We start from the raw sequence: 24,539 nt of genomic DNA, 5'->3' as shown, positions 1-24,539 counted from the left end.
CACAATATTGGTTCGATTCTTTCCCTTCTATGTCTCCTTGCATATGATAGAATACAAAGTTCACTGAGATGCCATGCACAGTTACATTCCGAATAACTTTCAGCGGTAATTTCAGTTGTGATCCTCAGTAACAAAAGGATACATACTGATTCAGATGCCTCCCAAACATTTTGCACGCATTGCGTTAAATTATCACGGGCGAAGGGGCGGGCAAAATGTTTGGAAGTTCCAAAAATGTATTATTAAAACCTTTGCTTTTGATTTCAGTTCCTTCTTTTTTCCCATCCAATCACACTTTGCAATACAAATGGGTGTTAAACTTGAATTTTAACTTATTTTCATTCACCTTATTTTTATTCATTACAGTACCAGTCACTTGCACAGTCCGCAGCAAAAAACCTGCAACATGAGCATGTAAGTTTATTGAAAAAAACGGCGAAGTCTTCTGTTCCAAAATAAGTATGCAGGGGAGGACGCCGATGTTTCTTCTGGCGTGATTCGTGCCACTTAGACGTTATGTTGATTTCCTGGGCCGTTAGGTGTAGTTTCACAATAAACTTACATGCACATGTTGCAGGTCTTTTGCTGCGGACTGTACACACGTGTTTCAGACAAACCATACCCATTGCAAGTAAAGTGGGGTTCCCATTTGAGATTTTACCATTCATTCCCGCTTCACTCACTCACGGAGGGAAATCAGAAAGATAATTTTCTACGAATTATATTTCCTCTTTTGCATTGTGTCAATTAAACTTCAATAATCTTTTTCTCCGTTGCATTATTCTCGAGGCATAGAATTATAAATACCATCTGTAATTTCCTATACGAGTTTTATTCTGTTTATTTATTTCCAACTGTTTTTATATTAGTGGTACTGGACGTTTTATTTTATACAGACACCATGTCTTGGAGGCTATTTTGAAAACGGTGACCCATTTGAAAAATCTTTTGCAACAACGCTGTTTAGTATCTAAAGCGAACGAGGGGTTTTCGAACGAGGTATCACTTGAATCATATTTCCGTTTAAAATTTCTAAGTTGGGCCCTGGTTCCCCATGAAAGGCGGCGCTGGTGACACCGCGAGAACATTATTCGACGTGCCCCATGTCACTCTCCTGTTTCACTTTTTGACTGTTCATTTATTTCCAACCGTTTTCATATTAGTGGTACTGAGCATTTTATCTGATACAGGCACCATGTCTTGGCGGCCATCTTGAATATGGTGACTGATATGAAAAATCTTTTGCCACAACGTGTTTTAGTTTTTAAAGATCTATCGAACGATGTATCACTCGCCCCCTATTTCCATTTAAAATTTCAAAGTTCTGCCCTTTGCCCTCATGAAGGGCGGCTCTGGGTGGCACCGCGACAACACCATTCGGTGTTACCCATGGCATTTTCTGTTTTAGATTTTGTTCCGTTTATTTGTGTTCAACCGTTTTTGTGACATTTCCGTGGAAATATTAAAATGGGCCATCCTGTATACATTGAAATTTACGAATACTATTTTTAAAACAAATAAATAGATACATTAATTACAAGATACTTACCGTAAATATAAAATACCAGGGCTTGGCTATACCATATTTTCCAGGTTTGATGTTCTGAACATACCAAGTTATGAACCCGTACAAAAATATGTCAGCTATAAGCATGAGAAACATGTATGCAAATGTTGTATTGTACTCAGTCTTAAAAATTGTTCCCCATCGTAGACCTGAACCTGTAAAAGATACAATTTAAAATAATATAGTAAAGACCAACGTAGCCAAACGCATATGTACTATACTATTTAAAAAAAATATAGTCCTTACGATAATAAATAAAAGAAATGCGAGTTAATGAACAGATTCAGATTATGAATTGTGTTCGAAATTTAAGTGCTATAAAATGCCGAAGTAGTATAGTTTATATAGACCAGGCATGTGCAAGTTGGAACAGAGGGTGCGCCAATCACAAAGGCCTTAGTAGTGTCGAGAGCACTACGAGACAATGTATAACATTTTCACAAGAATTAAGCAACCAAAACTGAGAAACTTTTAACACCACAGGAACAGGGGAACTAATATAATGGTAACCAAAGTATTTACTTAGTAAAGAAACGCAGAAAAATTTATTTACCTACTATTTTAGTGGAAAACTTGAACTTTCATGTTTTGAACTAGTCTCTCAGTGTTCGGTGGTAAATTGGATGTTCCAACGTGAAGGATATGTATTAGATGGACATCAGTCACCCAGGAAAAAATCAATTCAGGTTGAGAGGTTACGTAAAAAAACACATTTAAATAACGGATCAGGCGGGCCGGATGAAAGGGTTCAGTGGGCTGCAATCGGCCCGAGGGTCAGCTGTTGTACACGGCTGGTTTAGACAATAATAATAATAATAATAATAATAATAATAATAATAATAATAATAATAATAATAATAATAATAATAATAATAATAATAATAATAATGGAATTATTATTATTATTATTACAGTCGATGTTTAGACACTAAAACATGGAAAATATTTAGCCAAGCACTTGTAATTCGAAAAGTAGGCGGTACAATATACGTAGCTCTAAATAGTGAAGATGAACATGCAATGGTATATAAATATTAAGATTCAATCATGTGTGACTCTCGCCAAGTAGGTTTTGTGTTGGATAAACACCGTGTGCATGGGTTTCCTCGGGGATTCTCCCGTTTCCTCCGACTATCTTTATTCCACCCTTCCGTTCAATATCATTATCACCGTCCCTTAACCTTAACCTCGGACCACAACCGTGAAATAATAATGTATAGTGTTCAACTTAATCAGTGTTGTAGTGAGTTATCTTCTTTCAAACAAAGTAGAGTAAATTCTTTTACACGCATATCTAATAAATGAATTATGTACAGCACATTATCATTTTTTCTGATATCAATCCAAAGTATTTCAGTACTTGATCACTACATACAACACAGTCTGAAGTTTTACAGCACTTAAATTATACGTAACTGAGAAAGAATATGTAAATTATTACATATGTTTTAGTTTAATATATTTTGAAAGTCCTTCATAAGGACATAAGAAATCATTAAATGCGATTCCACATGATAGCAGGGTACATTTTCTCAAGTTTTTAATTTTAAATTATGATTCGATTTCTTAAAATCGAAACAATATTTCTTTTCCACGCAAGTAGACTAGAATATTCAAAGCACGACTTTGATTCGAAACTCACATTCTCTGACCACATCCCCTCAATACTTAACAATTAAATGCGCATGTTGGAGCTTCTTTATTGATTTACTAAACTACGCACACTTTCATCATTAGCAACTTTTTATAAAACTCTAATAGCGGCCAAGGTCGAATACTGCTCTCCCATATGAGCCATCTCTCTAGACTTGATTCTATTCTGAATTTCTTTATTGCTATAGTAAGTTTTCGTGTTCCTCCGCTTCGAATATTACCTAAGGAGGAACTCTTGCGATATCTTAATATCCAGACTCCGGGAGTACGTAGAAATAACTCTGACCTGAAATTTCTTCATAAAATAATTTATCCATATGTTTACCAATGTTACGCTCAACCCAGTGATCTATTCTTAGGTCAAGACACTATTTCATCCCAGAGAGGAGTACAACAAGGCGATCCCCTGGGCCCAGCACTTTTTGCTATAACCATTCGTTCCTTAGTGAAATCAATCAACACTGAATTACACATTTGGTATTTGGATGATGGAACTATCGCTGATGAACCTGAAGTAGTTCTTTCAACTCTAGCACAAATAAATGAGAAGGCATCTTAACTTGGCCTATATTTGAATTTTTCAAAGTGTGAAGTTGGTTTTCTTGGGTCGGACGAAGCCTATTACTTAAAAAAATTGACGACCCTGCCCCAGGAATACGTCTCCTAACTAACCAGGATGCTTGTCTTCTAGGCGCCGCTCTCACAAAGAAAGCTTTTACGAATGTCCTGTTAAGCAAAATATCGAAGTTAGAATATTTTTTGTCTCGACTCACCTCGATTTCTGTCCATGCAGCTTTCTTTCTTCTACGTGCCTCTTTGTCGATCCCTAGTTTAAACTAATTCTTACGATGCTTTCCATCTTGGAATGAGACTCCACTACTGGAGAAATATGATCATATCCTTAAAATGGGTCTGGAGTCAATTTTAAACTGCTCCTTAAGCGACGAATCTTGGATTCAGGCATCCTTACCTGTGAGATTAGGGGGTCTTGGTATTCGGCGATCAGTGGATATGGCGATTCCTTCCTTCTTAGCGTCCTACCACGGATCTCTTCGTTTAGTCGAGGCCCTTCTTCCGCAAGGTTACCACCTAGACCCAGATGGCACAGTTCAAGAAGGCTCTACCAAATGGAAAAATTTAACAGATGCAAATCTTCCAGAAATTAACAAAAGAGGCTCTCAGGCATCTTGGTACACACCAATTGCAGCACATTTTCATGAACTTCTCTTACAGTCAGTTATTGCTCCAGAGGATAAAGCCAGGGTTCGTGCTGCCTCATTCCTACATGCTGGGGCAGGGTTGAATACAATACCCTCCCCACCATTAGGTCTTCATATGACTAATGAGGCATTTCGAATCTCTGTCACCTTAAGATTAGGTGCAGATATTTGTGAGCCACATCGCTGTCCAGCTTGCGGGGATCAAGTTAACCAACGTGGCCTGCATGGCCTTTCATGCACGAAGAGCATGGGTAGACACGCTAGACACTCCTCTGTGAATGATATCATTTTACGAGCCCTTACCACAGCTTGAATTCCTTCCATACGTGAACCCTCAGGATATTGTCGTTCAGATGGTAAACGACCTGATGGCATGACATTAGTTCCTTGTTGTAAGGCAAATCACTAGTATGGGACTTTACGTGTTCAGATACATTTGCCCGTTCAAGTCTTCCTTTAGCTGTTTTGAATGCTGGAGCTGTTGCTAGTCGTCGAGAAGTAGAAAAGCAAAGGAAATATAACAACCTCCTTGATAAATTTATTTTTGCTCCAACTGCCATCGAGACTAGTGGTGCTTGGGGATCTGCAAGCCTTGATTTTATTAGAGAAGTAGGCAGACGCATTTCTATCGTTACTGGAGATATTCGTTCAGCATCTTTCCTAATTCAACGCATATGTATTGCTATCCAACGTGGCAACGTGTCGTCGGTTCTTGGCACCTTACCACATGGAAAAGAACTAGATGAGGTGTTTCTTCTCTAACACAAGGGACAACACTGAACATTTATACAACTGGACGACATACTATACAAATAAGGTGTAATATCATTGTATGACGTAGAAAATTAGACAGTAACACTAGATATGATGCCGTTGATAAGTGGTTTTCTACCCCTTCCTTTGGTTCGACTATCGAAATATATTTCCTGCTGACTTAATTATTTTTTCGCAATTATTTCATAAATTTATTTTGTGCAATTGTTACAATTTTATTCAAATTATTGTATTTTTCTGTTATTCTGTTACCAATTATTGTTCCATTCCTCATTTATGCCTGTTGTTATTTTATTTGATTGTCGCAAAAAGTATTTTATACCATGAGAATAAAGCACGTATATTGTAAAAAGTTAATGGAAACATTGACTGGCATCGGAAACATTGATTAAGAAACTATATCGTTACGTGTCCCTTCCCGCATGACCCGAAATACCCACGTATTTCACCGTGCCCGCCTAAGGCTGGCAATTGTACAGAAGTCTCTTTTTTATTGCAGAATACCGCAGTTATAATCACTTAACAGCTGATATGGACATTTTTTTCGAGCTACCCGGTGTTTGAAAGAGCAGTTAAATGAGTTCTGGCGAAATAATATTATTTTTGCACAATTTGTTAACTTTTTTTTTCTTTTTAAAATTTTTTCCTGTTTGTTAACATTTCCCTGTGTAAAATGGCAAAGTTATGCTGTATCTGGGAATTTGTTCAATAAATAAATAAAGCACACTAGAACATGTAGATCAGACTGATTTGGTACATTTTCTCATTTCAGCACATGCCAAAGTGTTTCCATCTTTATAGCAGCAACAACTCGCTCACATTTCTCACGCTGGCATCCATTCCATGTTATCAGGGTGAAATAAGTTAGTTTTTGTAATTTTTAAATTTCTTGGACTCGACAGACACTTTCATTGAAACAAAATATCCATGCGTTTATCCAAATGAAGTTCTCAGTTTGAAGTAGATGCAAAGAACAAGCAATATTGGAAATCTAAGAATAAAATTTGGTAATACAGAGCAAATAGGGAACACAAGCTTGCTTTGTGAAATTGAAACACTACAGACCCCACAAATGAACTTAAAGCCCGATTATTTTTACCGCTTATAACATTTTGCCTAACTCCCGATTTTGTTTTTCCCTTAACCAGTAATTGCAATTTCAATTGAAATTAAACCAAGATAGAGGTCATCTGAATAAATAATGGCATTATTTCGTGGTTCTATAAATTATCTTACAAATTTGGACTGTAAGAACTATAAAACTATGATAGATAATAATAAACGGTTTTTTATCATATGACAAGATAGCTCAAAGATTTTTTTTCTCATACACGTCAATGTGTGCATTCGTAGTGGCACGGACAACGTCCAGTCGGTATTCAATTTCTCTCTATGTACGCTTCAGGAATTCCATAGTGACATGTTTGAATGCACTGTCCATGCGTGTCTTCAAGTTCTGTAGGTCTGTAATCTTTGTTCGATACACATGATCCTTTACAAACTCCACACAAAGTAGTCTAGTGGTGTGGTCACGTGATCGTGGTAGCCACTGAATCGGACAATCTCGTTCAATTCACATATCCGGAAACTTTTCATTCAGAAATTGATAGACACTCAGGGACCAGGAGGCGGTGCTCCATCTTGCTAGAACATGACGTCAGGTTGCCGGTATTCCAATTGTGCCACAGCAAACTTTTATAACATATCCAAGTAAACATCATTGTTGGCGCTAGACTCGCTGAAAAAGAATGCACCAATGAGACAATTGTGCATAAATCCACACCACATATTCACCATGGGACTGCATCTTTCCATTTCATAACACGAGGATACTTTGATCCCCATATACGAACGGTATGACAATTCAGCCTGCCAGATACATAAAAAGCTGGCTCATCGAAGAAACAAATCTTTTCTAAAAAGTCATTGTTTGTTCAATATTAGCTAGTACATCCACTACAAACTGTTCGTGCTAAAGTTTGTCCATATGTTTTAGTGTTTGAAGCAGCTGCATCCTTGTAGGTATAAGACTAACCTCTTATGTTTGTTTGTGTTTGTGGCATGTTGATCATGGCATTTCCAATTCTCTGGCCACTGTACGCACGGATTTTGTCGTACTCTTTGGAAACGCCTGTCGTATTTTGTTCACGTTGGCGTCTGAACCAGATGGGCGACCCACTCTCTCTTTATGGAGAACATTACCTTGGTCCATAAACGATTATGCCAAGCGCGAACAGTTGGTCGGGACGATGGTTGCCTTCCATACCATGTCTGAAAGTTTCACTGCACTTGAGTATCAGACTTTGTTTTGACCCAGGCTACACGCTGTTTTCTTCTGTGACGTCCACATTTTTCGTCAAATCTGGATCATCTAAAAATTTTGAGACTTATCTTGTCACATGCTGAATATCTATCTATATAGCTATCTAGTATAGTTTATATCTAGTATAGTTTTGAAGTCTAAAATTGTAAATATAATTTATGGACACTTTATAATATAATTCCATTGCTTATAATATCAACAAAACTTTTTTTAACGTTAATTTAAGGAAACTGAATATTAACGGTAGATTCAATATAACGAATTCTCCATTATCTAGTCAGACTGGGATTTGGTAACATTGATTCCAATGTGGCGGACTGCGAGTAGTACTTACAAGTTTAAATATTTATATTTTTTTCTCACCATATTACTTAAATTCCACAATATAGAACACAGAAGGAAATACATACCTCGTCGGTCTAATTATTAAAATCTATACATTTAAGATAAACCATGCTCTAAGAACACTTCGGTAAGTGATTGAGATAGCAGTTTAAGGTTCAATCCTAATACAGTATTTGGCCCTGACGAAGACTTCAGTACAATTCGAAGTTGAATTTTTACGCAAAAAATTAAAACGAATAAAAGATAAATGAACTTGTATACGAGTATATACAATTAACTGGAGTTTAATACTCTTTTCCTGTGGTAAGACATTATGAGGATGAATTTGCAGATTAACGTGCAATCAACACCACCAGGGAAGTTTGCAGGGAAAATGTATTCAGGTATTCCCCACAACGGCGACAAGTTGTCCAGTTAGCCACAAGGAGAGTGTAGGTGGGAACGGGTATAATGGTTTAGTAACAACACGTTCATCTCTGGTAAATGGATAGTCCTAAATTTGGTTCCAAGTCGAGTGAGACTACGGTAGACAATATAGCGTATGTAAGATTTATTGTTTCTTTCAGTATCTTCACTACATCAAAATTGCTCGGAAGTTAATCTGTAGATTTTATTACACTGAGCTACAAGGACGGAGATTTAGTAAAATAGCATTATACCTTTTTATATGAATTAATGCAAAAACAGAGTGTCTACTAAGCTTCCAAAATGGAATTTCGTGACTTTTTCGTGACCTTTTTTAAAATTTTTTAACATTTTGAAGAGCGAATTTGGTTGCGAATTAGGCCGAATTTTCATCCATGCGATAGAAACGTACTTTGCGATTTGGTAGCGTCTAAACCCGACCATAGACATTTTTGATGGTGAATTTTGACGTTTTATAGAACAACATTTTCCAATCTGTACTTACATTTGTCCAGTTTAAAAAAATCGTGACCCAAAAGCTAAATTTCGTGATTTTTTCGTAACTTTCATGACAGTTTTCTGATTTCGTGACCGATAGACACCCTGAAAAAACCAACTAGTACAATAAATACGATTTTCTCTCTCTCTCTCTCACTCACTCACTCACTCTCACACACACACACACACACACAGACACACACACACACACACACACACACACACACACACACACATACATACACATACACACACACACACACACACACACACACAAAACTTACCGGTAGCTTCAAGTTCTCCGACGATAACGTATGCAAATTCCATTGCCATATTTGGTAGCAATGCTAGGAGAAACTTCTGGGTGTCGGTTATTTCACTCAAGGAGTTCATTATGGAAAATGCAGGAACAAAATACGATAGCAGCCACAAAACAATCCCACACGTCATAGCCAAAGTTGCTGGAACACAAAATCATAATTTCCACAATCTATATTACGTAAAACATAAAAGGAGTAATAAAGGAAACATTTTAGCTATAAAACGAAGACAATTAAATTACGTTCCATGATTTGTTTTTAAACAAAGAATATTTTCTTAATTTTTATTTATTTTTAAAGCAAATATTATTTATTTCCTTCTCATTATAACCAATAAATTCTTAATTATTTTACTCCGAAGACTAGGCCCGAATTTCCTTTCTCATAAACATGATCAAACATAGGTCATTTAACGTACTTTTCCTAAAGCAGGCCTATACGAAATGTGATCTATAATTTCATTTATGATTTAAATCACATGTGATTCTACCGGTCACCGAACCTAAAACCATGTACACAAAAAGCACACATGATATACTCAGATATCAGGAGGCTCTGATAAAATTTGGTGTTCCTACGAAGGAAATAGAGCTAAGACTTCGACACAATGTAGCACCAAAAAAAAGTGTTTTTCTACATAAATGCAAATCTTAAGATACTTTATTTATTGTACATCTAACACTTAACGATTATGTGAAGTCTACAGCAGTGATACTGTAAATAATTTCATAAAATCCTTTTATTTCATATATTCTACTCTTTTTTTTTTCAAAATCATTATAATTAGAGCCCGGATTTCCATGCACATATGCCGAGATAGGCATGCAAATATACACGAAAAATATCAAAAATATGCATTAAAATTTTAACATTTGCACTGAAATATATATACTACGAAACTAAAATTTCAGTTTCTTTCAATACTCTAATGACCTCTGCTGCAATGAACTATGAACTTCTTCCGTAAACCCTCTGCGTTTATCAGTGAAAACTTTTTTGTAGATAGAAAAGTTCCTTTCTACATCAGCAGAAGTCAACACCAAATGCGAGAGCAATCGAAAGTGAATTTATCTAGGATTGTGAGCAACAAACTCAAAGCTATTTTTCGAAAAAAACAACTTTTATTCTACATCTACAAAGTGTATTCAGTTTACTTTAAATATAACACACTTTCTTGTGATATACTCTGGAATATGCTAGTATGCAGCAATAAAATTATGAAATATCAGTATCCTGCAAAATTTACGAAATATGCATGCATATCGAAATTCACTCAAAATATGCGCTAACATATGCATCTCAAACGAATCCTTACAAGTCTGCCGGAAAGAAAATAATACTTTCCATACATTTGTGCATGTTAATATAAACATGCATTCTGCATATAAATCCGGGCTCTAATTATAATATACATCTTGTACATCATGTTCAAAGCACATCTTCTCAGATGTTTTCCTTTCCCAATAACTTCGAGTGAATGGTATATACTGTAAGATTCCACGTGTTTTCACGCCATGCTAGATGTAACCATCAGTTTCTACACCACGCGCTAGATGTAAACACTCTACAGACAATATCCATAAAGAAGACGTCGCTTACTATTGCCAACGGTCGGCACGTGAAGGAGATTAACGAAGGTAGCCGACATTTTCAGCCAAAGAAGACAACACACCACACAGAACATAAATTTCTCCCGGTTGATCAAACCACCAACTCTCTAAGACGTCTGGTCATTGAGAGGTACCTTTCCTACATGCTCTAAGACGCATGGTCATTGAGAATTTCTACTCCCTCTCTAAGATGCACGGTCATTGAGAGGCACCTATCCAACACGCCCTAAGAACGCATGGTCATTGGGCTCCTTTAACCTCCAAATAATTAGAGGAACTTGTACTTATTTGTCATATTTTGTATTCAAGAGGAATCTTTTATAGTAAAAAGGTGATGGGAATGTCGAAAACTCCCATGTGCCATCTTCTAGTTCTACCCCAAATGACGGAAAACTTTTATTACAATACTGTATACAATTTTCTTGTAAATTTGTCATTAAATAGTTTACTCCAATTAGTCAAAGATTATTTATTAGGGAAATATTGTAGGATGGACCAGACTTCCGAGCGAATTATGTGGGCACAGAGCTTTCTAAGTCATACTATTCACATTTATTTATTTATGTCTCATTTCCTCTAGTGGGAAAAAGTATAGTACATTCTTGTACGAAAATAAAGAATAGTTTCATTTTCTCCTGTGAAGCAGAAATAGTGGTAACTAAACAGCAAGCTCTTCGGTAACTACAAAAAAACACATCTATATCACCATAAAAGTTTCGCCATATAAGTAACTACAAAATCAGATACTACTTACGATGAGTAAAGAATGCGCTGACGCAGAAGCAGAAGACGATACTAGCAATCAGATATGTATACATGAATAGCCACAAGAGAAAAGGATCAGTGAAGTTCAGTATAGCTCGAGATTCAGGATTGAATGTTATGGTACACAAAAGGACAATCACAATAACTGACAGGAAGTTGATCATTAGAGCGTTGATTAGCCATCCCAGCCACATCATCCACGACTTCAACCCCATCATCTTCATCAACTCCTGAAAATCAAATAACATTAATGGAATATAATACCACAGGGAAATCAATTCATTATATTATCTTGCAACCTTGCACGCATTATTTTCTTTAGTCCTGCTTTGGAATCAAACCACAGATCATCGATGAAAGTACGAATTTTTCGGATATTACCAATTTATGAGTACTACTCAGCTATCGTGTCCCATTCGCTCAATTCAAATATTTCCATCCATAGAATTTTATGAAATCATACGAAATAACACTGTTAATTGAATAACAAACAGTACTGTGTATTATCATCAAGCTAGTCTTTAAAAATTTAGGGCGACATTGAATTTCTGAGTATATAAATACATTATACAATAGTTCACATACGGAGAAGCAAAAATTATTACATTTAATTTGATTATAAATCTTCATCGGCGATTCAAACTTTAAACCGGCATTATTACAGAATAATGTAGGATTTCTGACTAATGAACAACGAGAGCATAAATTCCACTTTACGGGTGCTTTTATTTCTTACTACTGCTACCTTCCATACTTGCCTACTATGTTTACTTTTTAGCCTAACGAATATAACAGCAGGTCAAAAGTTAGTTTCATTTATACATAACACTGGACACACAATTTTAGTAAAACTATTTTCAATTTACAATCCTTTAGAAGTTATAACAAATCCATGTAGGAAGATGTTTAGAATATCCCCCTCTCAGCTGCCCGTTAAATTGCTGTGCATTTATACTAGTGTTTTGTGATAAATATATCCGAAAGTCAGTTTTTTTCCCCTATAGGTTTATTTGTAAGACAATGCCACTTCATATAGCAAAATGTAGAAAGTGGATTACTGTATTTGCAGATGTATAGGGCGCAGCAGCCTCAAGACACACTCCCTTTCTACATACTTCTACAAAAGATTGTTCGCTGTATGTTCGACGATTTTCGATTCGGTGCTGCCACTTGGTGCATCATGTTCGAACGATGGATAAGTTGCTGATACGCAAGGTGGACAAAAACGTCAAGGTGAATGCAAGATACTTTCAAGAATCCACTCTGACACCTGACACCTATCTATCGGAGAGACATCCCACAATTGTACTAAATGGACGCGAACAGATGATGATCCATAGACTTCGAGTCATATCGTAAAAATCACTACTTTTTTTTTTTTTTTTTTTTTTTTTTTAAACCAGAAAATGGCCGATGAAGTAGGAATTCATGCTATTTCGTTTGAAGACATTCCTGTGAAAAGCCCAGACGGCAGTCCAATGGATTTTTGCGCATTTGGACTGTTGAAACGACATCTTCAACATCGCTGCCCGCGCACCTTCGATGGTCTCTGGAAAGCTTGCAGGGAGAAGTGGAACAATTATTCCCCTGCCTGTCCTGCTCCGGAGCTTGCTGCATTGGAAACTTCGATACCGTGTGATAATCCACAATGCTGGGGGTCCAATAGACTATGATCGGTGGTGGTTGCACGGTACCTCTTAAGATGAGTACATGTCAAAAATTGTCGGATATAAAGCAAACAACCTTACATTGATCCAACATAAAAATATCACACAACTTCCAATAATGTACTGGACAAACGTATTCTACCAACTTCAGAGTTGAAATGCTACAGCTCATGCTTGAAGTTGAAATGCTACAGTGTCATTGCGCACAAAAAAAGTCTTGGCCACCCACCTTATTTAGAAGACCACACTCTGGTAACTGAACTTAAAAAATTCTAATATTTAGACTCTAAAAAATAATAATTGGCCAAAGAAAATCTATATTTCTTTAATTCTAACTGTAGTTAAGTGTGTACGATGTTTCTTTTAAAACAGAAGTAAGTAGCGTTTTGTTTTTTTTTTTTTTTTGTTTTTTTACATAAAAAACAAGACTGTGCATTGCGATTTATTGCAAAAAAAAAAAAAAAAAAAAAACTATTTCGCAAAGGAAAAAATGCAATTGAATAGTTTTATATATATATATTACAGACCAGAAGTTTTAGACGGACTGAAATTTAAACTCATTATTTTGTTTACCGGCACGTAAAATGCATACTCATATTCAAGGCGTATTTCGAGGGCAAAAGGTATTGTCCTTTTCTTCGGCAAATACCCGGTTCAATTGGGTGAAAGCACGTACGCCATTGCTGATTCATTATGTCTTTGATACAGACCATTACGTGATAATGTTCCTCCTTACTCTACCATTAAGAAATAGCACACTTGAGTTTTCCTATGGAAGGCAATCGTGTAGTGATGCAGCTCACCTTAACATCCATCACATTCAGCATACGGAAGAACTATTTCTAAGAGACCTACGATGCACCACGATGACAGTGCTTGAAGAGACTATTGGCATATGAGCAGAAAGAATGCTACTCATGGATAGCAGCTGCCACTTTAACTCTTCTCAAACAGAATCCCACAACCTTTTGTACAAAACTCTTTCACTGGACGACATTTGGATATATTATTTTGACCCCTCAACAACGCATCAGAGTATGCTCTGGCAAAACCCATTCTCGCCACCACCAAGAAAAGCTTTATGCACAGACCTTCGCCGAAACGGTGGTGGCCTGCGTCTGTCTGCTGATTATTTATTATCACATGGCTGTACACCAACAGGCCGGTACGATGGACCTATATGAAAAAGACACTCAATCAAAGAGACATGTTTTGCTTCATCACCACAAAGCCCAAGAGACACACTTGACGAAAAACAAGGTGTCACCAAGCAGGGAAGTTCCATGAAGGACCTACTGTATACACCTGACTTACCGTCCTCTTAATTCTGGCGAGCACCCACATCTTTGGTGCACGGGGTCCCAGGGTTCAATTTATGGTGGGAAATATTTTAACACATTACGATGACTCCGATTCCATCTTAACTATAGGTCGACGTCTTATATAGCTTCGGTGCTGAAGGAGACTGTAACTCGAATCCAACTCACTAACGTGACTTGATCACGTGATTATAATTTGTTTCCCGACTCAAGGATCATCTCTGTAACCAGAAATTTTACAGCTATGAGGGCATCATGGATGCTAGTGACCAATAATTACAGGGACAGATGATAATGTTCTTCTCTACAAGTATTCATCTGCTACGGAGATAGAGGTGCGTGAACGTCCAAGGAAGTCATATGGGAAAGTGATAGTGATAGTATTTTTCGGATGCCTTAAAATAAAGATGTTCTAGAATTAAAGATTGAGTATCTTTTATCTTTATTTGTCGCAAGTAATAGGACCCAATTAAGGATACTAAACCATAGAAGATTGAAGAAAGAAATATAGGGGTAATTGTACCTGGACTCCAGTTTGCTTTTCTTCCACGATCTTCTTGATAATGGACGGTGAAAGCATTACAAAACTTAGAACTGTCAGCAACGGAAGTAGCATTGAGAAAATATGAGAAAGACCAAAATCTTCGATGTACGGTGGGTATGGGAACTTCTGGATGTTTACCTGAAGAAAATAATTTAGCACACCATTAACACAAAGAAACAAAAATAAATAAAGGAATAAAACACAACTAAGGCCTATAGCATAAAACTATATATGCAGAAACACGATCAACTAAAAAGTCAAAGTAACGCCTTAAACCTGTAAAGCAATCATACAAATGTTTAAGTTTTTTAACACTTTTCTTTAAAAAGAAAATATGTTCATATGGATATCTATTTTCACGCTTAATCCTGCCAAAGTTCTGAGAGATCCTATCTATATCTAAACTATCCCGAAACTAGTAAAATCCTGACACTAGTTTGATATAAGTAGAGTTCTTTAAACCTTTCCTATTCTCCATTTTATAGCTTACAACACTGGAGTGACTAAGAACATTCATCTGGTGTTACGTCATTAGTAAAACTGTTTAGAAAGTAACAGACCCTAGAAATTCTAAAATATACAGGAACTGCTTAGCTCGTAACAGCTTTGGCAGCAGCTCGAAAATGTTCAGCGCAAATATGAAATTCTGAAAATGACTTGTAAGTACCTCTAAATAACCAGACCTACTTAGTTTTCCATTCCTTGTACTGCAGATGAAAGAAAATATATCGTTCTGACTAGAGAATATCCTAAGAGACACTGACAGTCAATAAAAAATTCATATTCAATACACATATACAAGAACCACATCATACGGTAATTGCTTTTCTGTATTCCTATGATCTTAACCTCTACCTGCAAATTCTTTGCTTCTTCCACCTGAATAATGTGCACTGAGCTTTGCTTGAAGTAATTGATTTCCCTACGTCATCTATGGTAAAGTAAACCTTTAGTTTATTTTGTATGTAGTTCATTTCCCGGTGCTGAAATATACGTACAGACTGTAGTAGTAGCAAATAATAAATGTTTTAAAAATGATAGAAACACCTGAAATAATAATATTTACCTTTGCAGTAAAATTTTTACCGGTCAAAATTTCAATGTAAGTTTCATCCATCACTGCTTGAAGTGCTAAAAATCCGCTCGAGTAATATTTATCTGCAATGAAAAGCAACAACCCACTATGAAGATAATTTGTGCCAAATAAAATATAAATAATTTCGAAATATGACCAGATATGCTACAGGTATCATCTGTAACATTATTTTCATACACACTCTTGTACTCAATGCAAGTAATTTGGTCTTCATATTCGATATAATTAATTATTTATGCTATGTTAGTCGCTATCCCATTGATTTATACGGGGAAGTATTCTATTTTTTTCTCTCTCTAAAATGAAGAAAGCTGTTAATAGTTCAATTTTACTTACTGCTTCTTCCAATTTATTTAAGTACTTACTTTGAGAAAATGAGCCAATGAATTTAAATGCGGAAGCATTCTTTTTCTTCTTTTCTCTTTCTTTAAAATGAACAAAAATTTTAATATATTAAAAAAAAAAAAAAAGTCATCTTCATTTGATACTTTTATCTGTTAAAACTTCATACTTCTATATTTCGGCCCGACATGGGGCCATGGTTGTGAACACTCCTACCGCAAACTGGAAGAAATTACTGAAGCAAGTGTATTTTTAATTCTATAATAGCGAAACACTCCAAATATTCAAGCAGAAATATAAATGAAATGAAATCTTTGAGTTTTACGTCCCACGGTTATGCCAGTTAGGCTAAAGGAGACGGTGATATGATGAGTAATGAATGAAATGGTGAAATGAAGAAAGTGGGAGGAAACAGGAGAACCCCAGAAAACCCACGCACACGGTGTTTGTCCACCACAAAGTTCACTTGGCGGGGGCTGGGATCGAACCCGGGTCCCCAAGCACCAGAGGTGAACGCTCTACCACTGAGCCACCGTGGCCCCAGCAGCAATATAAATATTTGACACTTAACAGTTCGAACTATGTCCTTTCATTTTTAACCCTAGATTAGGCACGTGGGTGGCAGGTGTCACCCAGTGATTTTTGTCTCAAACTTGCAACACTGTGTGTTGGTATTTTGCGTTGTGTCTTTCAGTAGCTGAAGGTTAATTATTGATGTTTATTGTGGTGGCAGTAGTACACTTCTGTTTCCCGTCTACAGTTTGTAAGAAATAAATTCTCTCTGCAGTAGCGTATTTGGGTGACCTGTCAACCGCGCGTCTATATACGTAACATGTAAAATGTCAAAACGCTAGAAGACAAAGACAACAAAAGATAAGAAGTTGTTCTGTAATGATTTGAGGAGGAAGAGGAGAAGTCAGAGGTGTGTTCTGATGAAAGTGATTATGGAATTTATCACGTAAATGCAAGTGACCACAACACTGAGTCGGAACAAAATGACCCATGGTGATATTTTCTGTTCTTCTAAAGATATGTGCAATTAATGCACTTTGCATCCTGAAATTCAATACCAGTTCACCTCAATTGTCACGAATAAGTTGTTTTGGAGGACACCGCCTGCAAAATGATTAAACCTGAGACACAACGCCTGTACTGTATTTCCCAAGTTACAGTTGAAATTAGGAAGAGAGGCCGACTTCGACTTTACTTGGTGTTGAGGAAGAGGAAATGGTCGATCTTGAGAAGCCATCAGGCTCCAGAAGACGTTGCCACGCTTCTGGATGAGGAAGAGGCAAACCTACAATGAAGTGATGCTTGAAATGTAAGAGATTTGTGTGTGGAGAACATCTCAAAGACATTTGTGTAACATGCTTGGAATAAGTTTAGTAATCGTGAAACTAAAGTCCGTTATATTCAGTAGAACAGTGTGCACAATCAAAACTATAACCTGTGATTAACATTTTATCAAACAAATGAAAGAATCGTCATTTAAAGATAATTTTACTTATTCTAGATACATTTTAATGTGTGGGTGACATCTGTCACACACGCGCCTAATTGTGCAACATAAACGTACGCGCTTAACGCAGGGTTAAGGTGCAAAATGTATTCTTAGGAAGATCTACCTTGTTTAAGATATTTTCACTCCTCACTAACTTGTTTCACGGTGTGCACCATTCACTTGAAACAATCCAGTTCTGTCGTTCACCAACGTACAAAATTTATTTTAGTTATTACAATGATATTCATGTCTTTCTTTTACAGGATTGTCGCAGTATAACCACACGTGCTTACTGGGTCCAGAACACTGTTGCCAGATGATGGTGATAGGTGACTTTTTACAGTTTAAATAAAATCCTATTTAGATATGTACAAAGTGAAGAGTAAAACTATATTTTGTTCTTAATAAGTCTTATTTAGTTCTTGATTATGAAATTCTATCAGTGATCCAAATTTTCCCTGTGCGCATTGAATTTAGGATTTCTTGTGCGAATGAACAATGATTGAAATACATTCCTTTTAATACTTTTGAGTGCTAATTCCGTACTTTCACAGAGTAGCTGGTGTTTTGTAGACTGAGGATTCCGTATTTACACGTGATTTGATTCAACATGTACTTCAATGGTTTTGCTCCTTTATTATACGGAGTTAGCAGTTTTGAAATATCCCTTGGACATAGTAGTTCGAAATTTCGTCAATAGATGGCGTGGAGATCCTAATTAATACCCTGCTACAGCCAGGGTTCAAAAATCATGTGCTTATTGTTTCACCGTCAAAGTGGAGAAGACCCTGCCGGACGATTCAATATGCTTCAGTTTAGAAGCAGAATTGAGCGATAGTGATGGTGATTTGTTTGAAGGAAAGTTATTGGAGGACTGTGAGAATGATCCAGACTATTTAGCAATAAAAATACCAGGTAAGTATAGATATGTGTATGTTTCATTACAGGACTAAAACCCCATAATATCTGATTTCTTCGTAGGAGCGTTCGCGAGAACGGGCCCAGCTCTGGTCGTAATCTAGAAGTATCAAGTTTTAACAGGAATACAAAAGCTCCGGAGGCAAGGTGACCTCCTTTTCTATGTAAATATGTATCCTAGATCATCGACAGGTTATTATAAAAAAAATTAATAGTTCAATTTTACTTATTCTTTCTTCAAATCTACTTATATATCCCTCGTTTAGAGAAAATTACAATCTATATTACATTATAAATGTTTATAAACGAAACTGATCTAACAATTAAACTTACAGATACTAAAAAATCATTTTTATAAAGAAGTAACATTTAAATAGACCTGAAAAAAATCAATAATCCCTGTTCATACAACTTCTCCATATAAATCAATGAAAAAAAAAAAGATGGCGTAAGTATTGATTCCTTACGCTGAGTTAAATTTATTCCTAAAGCTAAGAAACCGCTCAGAAATAAGTGCTATTTGCACTGCTGTCACTAAGGGCAAATACGATTCTTTGTCAAGCAACCTCTAAAAACAAATATTTCTATTACTCAAGTGTTGTTTGACTGTTGGCTCTTCCAAGTTTCACTGTACCAAGATTAATGTTTAAAAAAAAAATATCACACATGCTGGACTGTTAGCCTGCGACACTGCTGCCTCAAACGGAGAAAAGATGAAAGTAAATTACACCTTGCTGCTACCTCTTTCCATGTACTCCTATGTTTCTCTTACTTATGGTTTCTATCCAGTATGGTAGAGAATTGACTTACACTTCACCCATTAATTTAATTGTAATTTATCTAATTTTGCTTGTTCTTTCATTCTACACTTCTTTAACTTTTATCGAACGGATAAAAGTAAGTGCTTTCACTTGACTTGGCAATCAGGATGTCTCGGCAAAAATTTCTCTTCTTTTTCACAAGGTGAATAGTGAAATGTAGTCTCGTTTATTTATGTACTTTCTTCAACTTCCTTCACCTTACTGTTTCCACTGTTATTACTTCTGTGTCCCATGTTTTCTTTCGCATGTCCCTACTTCACATTCTCCAATACCAAACCCCAATATGCAGTCGGATTTAACGTTCCTCCGTTCCTATTTATCGTCTGATAAAGTACGTAACAGTGACATTTCTTTCCTCTTTCTTTCTTTCTCTATTAGTGTTTCTAACATTAGGCAAAATATTTCTACATTATCTGGCCATTCATCACCGGACACCCCTCCAAAAGTGCTTGGGATCGTCTGTGCACGTGACACTAGCTATAAAAGGTGTTGCCGCTGAAGAATATACTCACATTAGCTACAGCAGCCAATATGGAAAGACGAACGCGAACTTGGAGAAGCGGAAAGAGGGATGATCATTGGAGACCACAGGTTTGGGCATTCGACCCGTGAGATTTCCAACAAATTTTAGATACCTCGACCGACAGTGAGCGATGTTATCGTGAAGTGGAAGCGGGAAGGGGAATCACATGCCAACCCAGAGCATTAAACCGGCAACATTAACAGATCGTGACCGTCGAAGCTTGAAACGTGTGGTGAAGTCAAATCGGAAGGCGTCGCTACAGATGGTGGCACAGGAGTTTCGATCGGCTTCCGGTAGTGTTGCAAGTGATCGTACTGTCCGCAGCGAGATCATCGCACTTGGTTTCCATGGTCGTGCTGCTGTTCACAAGCCGCTTATCACAGCCCGCAATGCGACCCGTCGTTTACAGTGGTGCAAGAAACGCCGCTATTGGACTCTTGAGCAATGGAAATCCGTCCTATGGAGTGATGAATCGCGCTACCAGATGTGGCGGTCCGATGGACATGTGTGGGTGTGGTGTATACCCGGAGAAAGATGTTTACAAAAGTGTATCGTACCCACAGTGAAATTCGGCGGAGGTGGCATCATGGTGTGGTCGTGCTTCTCGTGGTGTGGTCTTGGTCCTCTTCTTTTAGTGCCGGGAAACATGAATGTCGATGCATACCTTACGGTCCTGCACAATTATGCGCTACCGACACTGTGGGCACAATTCCGTATTGGTCCATATCTGTTTCAGCAAGACAATGCTCCATGTCATACTACAGGTGTTATAAACACGTGGTTCGCGGAATGGGTGTGCAAAAATTTGATTGGCCAGCCCAGTCATGATATCTTTGGGACGAGTTGGAGCGTCGTTTTTGAGAACCAGGCCATGCCGCCCAAAAAACACTAGAGAGTTGTCCGCCGTTTTGCAAGAGGAATGGAGCAAGATTCCCGTTGAAACCTATCGCAAGTTGGTAGAATGTCTTCCTCAATGGGTTGCGAACGTAATTGTGGTGAAAGGTGGCCCCACATGATACTGATGAACTGCTGAAACTGAATTAACGTACTAGTTAGGGGTGGCCGGTGACAAATGGCCAGGTAGTGTATATACAGCTGGAACGAGGGAACCTCGAAGCAGAAATGGAGAACAAATTATACTTACCAGAAAGGAAGTAAAATGATTACAACACAGTGCAATTAAATAACACTGTAGTCTATTTTTTTTCCATTGTGTTGGGTTATAAAGTTCCCACGATGCCATAGTATGTAATTTATATCCACATAAAACCAAATAACCATAAATTTATAACCAAATAAATGAGTTGTTGCAAGTTTACACTTACTGTGAAACATTTACAAACATGCTAAAAAGGGTAGGTATTAATAATGATTTTTATTTATTTGTGATATTTTTACGAGTTTGAAGTTTCACGATTGCGTTCTACTGAAAAAAAAAAAAAAAAAAAAAAAAGGAAAGAAAAAATGGAAAAGGTAAAATACTGCATGACCTAGACGGGATCCGAACTCGCATCTGAAACGTGTTGTTAGCAATAACTTAGCAACTCAGATTACTCACCTGTGCCAGTCGTCCATAGTTCAAGCTGAGATTACGCACAGCAATAAACAAAACACTGCTTTGAAAAATATTTGATCAAGAAAAACAAACATTTACTTTCCACACAACACATAAGTACAATACACAACGAACTCTCACATACACAAATTGCCTATTCTATAAAGAACTATAACAATAAATTTGTTTATGCCTGGGTGTCGACAAATGCCCTAAGCTCTGCATTTCTTTACAACATGCTAGTACGAATCCTGTTCTTGTTCCATAAGCCTGAAATTCTACCAGTAACGACTTTTTTTTAATTTTTTACCAACAGAGAGGTAAATTAAAAGAGTATACTAATTAATAATTCAATGATTATATCAGTACTCTTTATACAATGTTTTAATGGTAAGCATAAATCTAAAAAAATAATTCTTCATTACATCTGTCATTACAAAAGGTCTAACGCAAAATATTTATGGTAGCAGGAGAAGAAAAGAAAATCGATTAGAACAATTTATTGTTCGATTAAAAGGGTAAAAGGAATTCGCATTAACAAGTTTTAACCTCATCATTGATTAATTGAACATAGGCAATTACGTAAAAATGACAGTCCGAGAGAAGACAAGTGTTACAAGTGAGCTGTCCTGAGATACCAATCAGAGAAACAGTGTTTTGCCGAACCAGAACAGTACAAGATGCAGTAAGTCAAACGTATTTTACAAATTCTACTTAAAACAGGTTTTGAACGTACTTATTTTAGAAATGGGTCCCGTCTGCACTGTAGTTTCATATCTTGACTCCGTGTTCCAGCAACAATAACCTAAAGGCAGTCGTATCTTGTAAGTGAGATTCGCAGGTGGATTATTTCCGAAGAACTTCCCTTCAAAAACAACGCCAAGAAAATTTGTATCAAGGTTCTGACTACCGAGTACTTTGTCTGTAAATGCTGACATCAATTTCTCCTCGCTTTCACATGGCACCAATACTACAAAGAAATAAAATAAACGTTAGAACAAAAGGAATACGTACAAAACTAAACGCTATGATCAAAGTACATAAAACCAATAATTCAAGTTTCTTGATTTCTTCCTTGTTTTAAAGGGGCTCAAAACACTACACGAAGTCCTATTGACAAAAAAGTTAACCCTTTAGCTGCAGAGTTAAATTTTCGGGTAATTCCTAAGAAAAGGCAACAATCCAGCAAAAAATAAATAAATAAAATTCTTATTTCCTTGAAATTTGGTTTCAAGTCACTTCACATTAAAGTAACTTTAAATTTTAGTATTATTTATTGTCCAATACATTACATATAGCATTGGTATATATATATAATTTTTTTTATCAACAAGGTGGATGGAGTCGGTTCACGAATATAACAAATAACAATCCAGAATTGTGTTTGCGCAGCGTAGCGGCTGACCAGCAGAGGCTTGATCAAAGTTATGATGACGTAAATCATCTAATCTCCAATGATTGCTGCCAGGAGAGTCACAATATAGAGGAAGTTTCTGACATTGGAAGCGTGTCAGTTACAAACAACGATGAATTAGATAATTTTTCATACGATGAAAAATATGTATCCTGCCCTCATTGTGAAAAGCATCTGGCCAATCAAAGAGGACTTGCTATCCACATTAGCAAAAGTCACCAAACTCTCCGTAAAAAAAAAAAAAAAAAAAAAAAAAAAAAAAAAAAAAAAAAAGCCTTCCATACCAAAATGGAAGTAATCTCTGAATTATAATCCTTCTTTATCAAATGGAATTGAATGCGATAATCACAACAAAAAACATCTGATCTCCGACTTTCGCAACCTAATAGCCGAACTAAAATCCTCCGTTCCTTTACTAAGAAGAGTCTCAATAGGTGCTCGGTCATCTGTAGCTATCTCTCTCTATGATGTCATCCGTCGTATTGTAAACAGAAACGACCTAGACGCATGGATGGTCTGTTATTATTCCCGTATGCAGTACTCAATGTTCCGTCACAATCAGATCAAGTTAAAAGCTTAACGACTTGCGTCAAACAACGAGTTTGCGATTGGGATGATTTTCACCGAGATGCGTTACTCCATTATTATTAAAAAAAAAAAAAAAAAAACGCAAATTTCAACATTCTTCTGACTCAACATCCCTTAACAGCAAAAGAGTCGAAAACAAACTCAACGATGGAGACATAAGATGCACAGTCAGATTACTAATTTCTGAAGATGATATCGCCACACCTAATGCATCTGTTTTAGAAGCCCTTCACATTCAGACACATTTTCATTACCAGACCCTCCTGAAGATCATCCTGATATACCAAGAGTTTCGGTTTCTGAATTATGATACGCTGTAAAATCCTTCCCATCTGGAGGTATTGATGGTCTCTGTCTCTCGATTCTTAAGGATCTACTTTTACATCATGAGTCAGATTCAAAAGAAAGATTAACTACGATGATTCTAGAATTACTTTATTTAATCCTTTCAGGTAATATACCTCAGGAAATAAGACCAATCTTTTTTGGAGCATCACTTATTGCGCTTAATAAGAAGAGCGATGGAATTCGACCAATTACAGTGGGGAACATTTGGAGAAGAATATCAGCAAAAGTCATATGTTCCAGAATTAAAGAATCCGTCATAAGTTTCCTTTACCCGAACCAAATGGGAGTATGCGTTCCCAATGGAGCCGAAGCCGCAGCACATGCAGCTCGCATTTACTTTTCTACTCCCCATTCACAACAAAAGGCTTTTCTGATATTAGACTTTCGTAAGGCTTTTAATGAACTGAACTGAGACCCAATGCT

The 24,539-nt window shown here is 36.7% G+C and overlaps 1 protein-coding gene across 2 annotated transcripts in view; it reads right to left on the bottom strand.

Annotated features, from left to right (window-relative positions):
• The window catches only part of LOC145673466 (phospholipid-transporting ATPase ABCA3-like), a 312,570-nt gene that overhangs the window by 217,484 nt on the left and 70,547 nt on the right, over nt 1-24,539 (bottom strand). For both annotated transcript variants that reach the window (XM_081743188.1, XM_081743189.1), the window contains exons 3-8: nt 22,503-22,736; nt 16,077-16,168; nt 14,990-15,148; nt 11,470-11,710; nt 9,070-9,246; nt 1,550-1,722 (exon numbers count right to left, since the gene is read on the bottom strand). In XM_081743188.1, coding sequence (XP_081599314.1) covers nt 1,550-1,722; nt 9,070-9,246; nt 11,470-11,710; nt 14,990-15,148; nt 16,077-16,168; nt 22,503-22,736 — 1,076 coding nt within the window. The remainder of the gene's footprint in view (nt 1-1,549; nt 1,723-9,069; nt 9,247-11,469; nt 11,711-14,989; nt 15,149-16,076; nt 16,169-22,502; nt 22,737-24,539) is intronic.

Source organism: Thermobia domestica, chromosome 16 (assembly GCF_964235325.1).
Source record: "Thermobia domestica chromosome 16, izTheDome1.hap1.1, whole genome shotgun sequence".
Classification (NCBI taxonomy): domain Eukaryota; kingdom Metazoa; phylum Arthropoda; class Insecta; order Zygentoma; family Lepismatidae; genus Thermobia; species Thermobia domestica.
This window is presented reverse-complemented; position numbering and strand designations above follow the sequence as displayed.